Here is a 7661-nt window from a genome sequence, read left to right as displayed (position 1 = left end):
GGTAAATTATCATCGTGGTTAACAATTATAACAAGTTCAAATTTCAAGAAGTCTGGACCGGTCCACCATAGTTTAGTCTCTTGTAAGTCAGATGGGTACACATCGCGAGAAGGTAAGTCAGCAGAGTTATTTTCAGAATCAACTTGATTCCACTGACTGTTGTTCGTTATAGTGAGCATTTTTGAAGTGAAGTTCGATACAAAGTTAGTCCAGATATATAGTGAGTTGCGTAAGCACGCCAAAACGATAGTGGAGTATGTCCATGTGAATACACAATCATCGTAAAACTTTAACATAGTTATAACAAAGATTAACATCTTGGCTAGTGAAACTGAACCACAGAGTCCTAGGAGAGAAGCTGATATTTGTATGATAGGTGATACTCTGGTCTTTGCCAAAATCAAGTAAACATTAATGTGATCACCTTTCCAAACTCTGAGATACAAGACATAAACAAAAGCGGCGCAAGATACATCACTAAATTCGTAAAGTTCAACCCGAGTAGTAGCGTTTGACAAACCAAGCCATTGTGGAAACTGAAAGTTTTGCATTTTAGTGAATTTATCAAGGTAAGTGAACCATTCAGTTTTCAGTTCGGGTGTGAACTCTTCAACCCAATCCAAGTCAGCTAGCCACATTTTGTTCATGATAACTTTTAGTGAAATTATTGATGGGGCCAACCAACTCAGATAGTCGAAGGTCTTTGTAATTACAGACAATACATTTTCTTTAAAAACATAATGACAATTTCCAACATTTAGTTTAAATTCAAAATTGTTTATCTGTGAGTTCCGTGTTGCAACTAAAACTTTACTTTTATCTTTGAATTTTATATTCACTTCACTTTTTAGCACATGACTTTTATTTGGGATTTGATTTAACACTTTTTCACTATTGGAGGACCACATGTGCAGAGGGAAATTGCATTGATTTAATATTGCACTTAAACTGTGTTGCAGGCTTATCACATCATCTTCAGTGTAGCAGCTAGTCATCAAGTCATCCTTGTATGGCAATAATGAAGGTCCTGGCAATAATTCTTTATTAATGGTTTTATCATTTTCAGGAACAGTCATTTCATCATAAACTTCTTTCACCTTAGTGTTCGGACTCGTCAGCCGGAGGACATCGTGAGTGTGAGTTACATTTATATTATCCTTGTGAGTTTCATTCCCGGTGTGAGTTTCCTTTTCAGAGTCCGTGTGAGTTTCTTTGTGAGTTTCCTTGTGAGTTTCTTTGTGAGTTTCCTTGTGAGTTTCTTTGTGAGTTTCCTTGTGAGTTTCCTTGTGAGTTTCTTTGTGAGTTTCCTTGTGAGTTTCTTTTTGTGAGTCCGTGTGAGTGACTTTTCCAGATATTAACCATCCAACGCTAGAGTTGATAGCGACGAGAGATTCGTGCCTGTGTATATCTGGTAGGACTATCTTTGCGTGCACGTCGGCACCTAGCAATACATCAATGGAGCCTGGCTTGTGAAAGTTAGGATCAGCGAGATCTAACTGCATAGGAGAAGGCCAGAACTCTTGTGAGAACTCTCTTGTCGGTAACGGGGATGTGAGCCTTTTCAGGACATAAGCTTTTACTTCAAGTGGAGAGAGCTCGGGTTTAGTGAGCATTGTGAAATTGACCATAGATCGTGTCTTTACCACTGTTGTGTCTGAAATACCATTGATTTTGCCGTTTACATGAATACGATCCAGATGTAAAAGTTGTGTAGCTGCTTCTGTGATAAATGAGGTTTGTGACCCCTGATCGATGAGAGCCCTTAGTACGTAAGTATTTCCATTCTTAGCTTTTACTGCAATCTGTGCTGTTGCTAATATAACTTGATCGCCTTCTGTTTCAGATTGTACTCTCATGGTGACGTGGTTGCAAGTTGCTTGTGGGTTCTCTTCTTTATCATTGGCAGGTGGCTTGTCAGGGTTTGTAATATGGAGCAGGCTGTGGTGACGTAGTCTACACTGGCTGCAAGATGTATTCTGTCTACATTTAGACACTCTGTGACCTTGAACAAGACAGTTGAAGCAAATGTTGTTTTGTTTGACGAAATCTTTACGTGAAGTGACATCTAAGCTGGCAAAATCTTTACAGTGGCAAACATAATGGTTTTGTGAGCAGTATGTGCAAGTGCGTGTGGCTTCTGTGATGAAACTTCTTACAGGTGTGTTGTGCGAGTTTATTCTAGTTGTGTCCTTTGCTTTGGGTGAGTCTCTTTTAGGTACTTCTTTGTTTGAATTGCTGACCATTTCTAAAGATCTGAATCGATTTTCTAGGTGAGACGCCAAGGACGTAAAGGAAGGAATGTGTGTGGAAGATCCTAGTGATTGTTCCCATAGCTTGTGAGATTCCATATCCAATTTTGAAACAACCACGTGAGTTACTATAGGATCCCAAGTCTCAGTATCTATTCCTAAATTCTGTAAAGAATGCAAACATTGTTGTGTAGTGTCCAATAATTCCTTTATTCCTCGCGCACATTCAACATTCATCTTTCTTTGAGTGAGTAGCCGATTTATTGTGTTATTAACTATGACCCTTTCATTATTGTAACGATCTTCTAAAATCTTCCAAGCCTTATCATAATTAGCTGAGGTAAGAGCAAAATGTTTTAGAAGCTGTTCAGCCTCTCCCGTAATACTAGATTTTAAATAGTGATATTTCTCTATGTCTGACAAACTATTATCATTACGAATAAGCGAAGTGAAAATATCTCTAAAACTAAGCCACTCAAGGTAATCACCAGAAAATTTAGGTATGTTAATCGGCTGTAGTTTTGCTTTGCGTTTCACTTGCTCTGTGGAATCAGTATGACATGTTGCTGAAAGAGTCGATCTTTGTTCTGTATTATCTAATTCTCTCAAACACTCCTTCAGTAAGGTTTTAAGCTCCAAATAAGTATCTTCTGTTGTGTGAAAATTATCCATCGGGTCAAAGTTAATTTTCTCAAGCAAATCTGTGGAAATGTTTAGCATAATAATATCATTGTGTTGTTTTCTGTATGATTCCCAGTAATCATCCAATGTTTCTAGTCGAGTTTCCAAAAACCCACGAGAGTACCGCGACCTTGAAGTTTTCTTAAAATTCGTGTGTAGCCTTGATATGCTTTCGCTAAGTGACTTTTGCGCTATGCATGCTTGTAGGTTGTGAGTTGCTGGTTGAGTCATTTTCAATTTATATTTCCAAGTTTGAAGTTTTTCAGAAAATTTCTAAGTTAGTTGAATCGAATTTTTTCTAAGTCTTAAAGAAGTTCGATATTTGTTAAAGTCTAATTTCATCGAAATTTTTCTAAGTTGTAGAAACGTTGAAATTTTGTCAAAGTCCTATTTCAACAGAAATTTTCTAAGTCATAGAAACGTTCATTTGCCAAAGTCTTTTTTAAACGGAATTTTTCTAAGTTGTAGAAGTTATCGAATTATTTCAAAGTCTTTTAATATGAATTTTTCACTAAGTGTAACTAGAACGCAAATTAACAAAGTCTTTTCTTCTCAATTATTTAACCAAGTCTTTTTCACTTAACTTATAGTCTAAGTCTTACCGATACCGTTGCACAACACATCACTTTTTCACTTTAACTTTTTTAACACTGCACACACTTTAACTTATCCGGCTCGAAGGACCAATGTACAAATAAAACACTTTCACATGCTGAACCGTATTGTATTTCGATACCAAGCAATTTGTCTTATATCGTAGAACACATGTTGAGATAGCGTAATGCAAAGGGTAGGTGGCGCCATCTAGTTTCAGCTTTAGAAACAAGTGTGAAATAACATGAGCAAAATTAGATAACACCACCTAATAAACATTTACCAAAATTATCTTAAAATTGCAAAAGATAATTAAACAGACAGACAGACACTTTCGCATTTATAATAATTAATTAGTATCGATAAAAAAAATCACGTATACCTATTATTTTGATAACAATTATTACAATTAACCGAGTAAGTTTTGTAATATTACAAAACCCTCGACAATAGTCTGCCCTTGGCCTTATCTCTCGCTTCACACGATTATACTATATTTTTTCACTTAATTTGATCCATATAACTTAATCTCGACCTTCCTTGTCCACTCTACCCTTTTACTTTGCCCTCAATTATGTATTTAAAACCGAAATGTCGTACCATATGTGTCTACACGCCTTATTTTGTGTATCTAGGAACTTTGGTTTTTCTCATCTTGAACCTGCGCAGTGGGTGATTTATTGACATGGGTGTCGTTGCGTGTAAACTGTCGTCCTGAATGTTCACTCGATCATCATCATGTTTATAATCAACCCATCGCCGGCTAACTACTGAGAACGAGTCTCTTAGAATGAGAAGGATTTAGGCCAATTGGCCAAGGAAATTGGTCAAGTGTCGATTGGCAGACTTAGCTTTTAGAACATTTGGAATAATTCTCAGGCATGCAGGTGGCCTCACGATGTTATCCTTCACCGTTAAAGCTTAGTAATACGTAAGTAATTAATTAGTTAATTATTAATTAATTAATTAGTAGGTACCTACTAATTATTGATGTATGACTACTATGGATTATTGCCAAAGTGGGTTTATTTTCATAAACCTAAACGACCACAGAAGTGTAAGGTCTATTTAGTCGTTTAATTGGTAAACAATTCTTTGGAAAAGGATAGGCATTAACCCTGGGGATATTAATTCAAGGAAAAGCTTTATAATATAGTATCCAACCATTAATTATTATTATTATATTTTATCAATAATAAATATTTCCTGTTCATGTTTTTGTTATTATTATGTGTAATATTTACATAACGATCATTTCGAACTATGTTCTGACTGCACATAAACCTATATTTAGGTTTAAAGAGTTTTATTTCTCAGAAGAACAATAATTCACTTATATGAGAATAATTCTAAATATAAATATAGATAAAACATAATTTTTAAAGGTACGGTGACTTTATACAATAATAATATTTCAAAACACGCTATATCCTAAGTTTACAAACTATAATATATATCTATCTACCCCCGCGACTTCGTCCGCGTGGATTTAGGTTCGAAATCCCGTGATTTTCCGGGATAAAAAGTAGCCTATATGTTAATCCAGGATACTATCTATCTCCATTCCGAATTACAGCCAAATCCGTCCAGTGGTTTTTGCGTGAAGGAGTAACAAACATACACACACACACACACATAAGTGTCTTAAGTTACGTAGGTACGTAAAGACGTAAGTTTGCATCAACACTCATTTTCGGCAAAGAATGCTATGCTGCATGAGGCTTAGCATGCTTATCTAGAACAAAATTATCGTACCTTTAAGAGGATCATTGTCAACGATCCCCCGTCGATTTCCTACGTATGATATTATTGTTCTCATCTCTATCTGCCCTGGTTCGTGTATTCTCGGTTCCTAGATCGGTGCATTTGTGATAACCAATTCTAATTGCTGTGATTGGCTGAATTTACCATGTTCTTGCTGCGACAGTGAGTTTGAGCCACTAGCGGAACAATGTTAGCCGGTCAGAAATGATTGCAATTAGTCAACCTGTATGACGTCCGTTTCTGTTTTTGATTACAAAAAAGAAAAAATTGTTGTTGCAATCATCAATTTTAGCAAATAGTGAAAGAGAGTCGACCAATCAGAGGTCACAACTACCGTCACACTTTCTGTGAAACTATGGCAGTAGGCTTACCGAGTAATGAAAACAATTTTTCATTCTGTAATGTCATGTGGCAAGTAGGGTTGCCACCTGCCTCTTTTTGATTTACAGGCTACCACCATCAAAAATACGGGGTTTAGATTTGAAGAAATTTAAAAATTTGAAGTATTTGAAGAAATAGGCGGTGGTTCTCTCTGAAATGCATGGAAAGCCTATTTAGATATTTCAGTTTATTTGTAAGTTTTGTATTTTTTCTCTGTATGTTGCCGTGTCTTGATTGGTGAACTGTGTTTGCAATGTGATTTTAAATAAAAGATTTATTTATTTAAATAGCTTTTAAAAACTCTAGTTTTGTAAAGCAAAATGTTATACATTTCATGCATACAATCTTTGCATTTTAACTTAAATTTACATTTAACTTGTAATTCCACCTTCACAGTATCAATACTATGGCCGTAGCCAGGAATCGATTTCGGGAGAGGTTTTATCAGGGCCGGAACTGAATCCTGTCATGAGGAAAAAAACATTCGCTCAACTTTATGGGCTAATTACCTGGTTAGTGGAATTTCGCCTTTCAATTTGACAGTGAGATAAAATACAACAATAAAAAAGCGCGAGCGCAGTGAGCGTAAGTGTTTTTGGTTCAATTACAGAAAGAATTAAAGTGAAAGGGAAACGAGTTTAGCCATAGCAAGATTTTATTTTTAAAGCTCCCTATCCATACTAATATTACAAATACGACAGTATATCTATTTGCCTATCTATTTGTTACCCTTTCACGGCCCATCTTCTTTACCAAAATTTTGGTACTTACTATTCAGAGGTAACTTGCATCCCAGACAAACTTTTTAGCCCGGAAAATCCCCCACGGAATTTTTAAAACTCTAAATTCATGCAAACGAAATTGCGGGGCTTACACCAAGTAATACAAATTCAAAGCGCGAGTGAAGTGAGCGCGAAATGTTTGATATATTTCCAAAAAAAAATTGGTAAGCAAATGCAAGAAATAGTGTAAGTATTATTTTAGGCTTAGGTTTTTGACGGCTTCCCAGGCGCAGTCGCCATTTCTAAATTTCTGGTCTGGTGGGAGGCTTCGGTCATGGCTAGTTATATGGTTAGTATGGCCCTAACGGCCAAGAAATTAGACTGCATCATCACTTACCACTAGAAAAGATTAAAGTCACGGGCTAACTTGTATAAAAAAAGGCTAACATCCTCAAACCAAGCCCCGCCGCCTTGGCTACGACCATGATCAATATCGAGTGGGTTTCGGCTACGCATTGCCGCAAAAGGAAAATATTCTTTCTACTGGACATAACGTCAGTGTTCGGTTTCGCCAGCCAAGTGCGAGTCAGACTCACGCACCGAGGGTTCCGATTCGGGTATTTTTTTCGACATTTTACACGAGAAATCAAAAACTGTTATGCATTAAAAAAAATATGCATAAAAATAAATAAAAATCTGTTTTAGAATGAACAGGTAAAGCCCTTTCATATGATAACCCACTTGATATATGTAGTTATCTTACTTTGAAAATTGAAAATACTAATATTTGTTCATGAACACATGACAGACGGATAGAAGGACAGATGGACAGACGGACAGACGGAAAGACAGACAGACTGATAGACAACGAAGTGATCCTATAAGAGTTTTTTTTGCTTTTGAGTTACGGAACCCTAAAAATATTTAGTTTTATTTGCCCCGTATTTTATTTTCATAATTACCGGTTTCTCTATCCTGACATACGGGGTAACCAGTAAAATACGGGGCCTCTGGCAACCCTATTCGGAAAACACTGTCACATTCAAGTTAATGTCAAATATTTTGTTTTCAATTACAGAAAGCTGCATCAATCATTATTACAATATTTTCTTTGTTGTGATTGGCTGAATTTTTGAGTTTCAGCCAATAAACAGACTGTTTGCCAATTAAACGTCATAACAATATAAATGCCAGAAAGTTTAACCAAATAAAACAAACTTAATGAGAACCTAGTGAGAATGCAAACGGCACACAATTTATAATACATATT

The 7661-nt window shown here is 36.1% G+C and overlaps 1 protein-coding gene across 1 annotated transcript; it reads right to left on the bottom strand.

The window, feature by feature from the left end:
- Positions 1 to 492: 492 nt before the first annotated feature.
- On the bottom strand, positions 493 to 2486 carry LOC123869101. The gene is made up of 2 exons (XM_045911839.1): positions 815 to 2486; positions 493 to 536 (listed from the first exon to the last, which is right to left on the bottom strand). The coding sequence occupies exons 1-2, from the start codon at positions 2484 to 2486 to the stop codon at positions 493 to 495; spliced, it is 1716 nt and encodes a 571-aa protein (XP_045767795.1).
- Positions 2487 to 7661: the final 5175 nt, after the last annotated feature.

The sequence above is a fragment of the Maniola jurtina genome, chromosome 10, assembly GCF_905333055.1.
Source record: "Maniola jurtina chromosome 10, ilManJurt1.1, whole genome shotgun sequence".
NCBI lineage: Eukaryota > Metazoa > Arthropoda > Insecta > Lepidoptera > Nymphalidae > Maniola > Maniola jurtina.
This window is presented reverse-complemented; position numbering and strand designations above follow the sequence as displayed.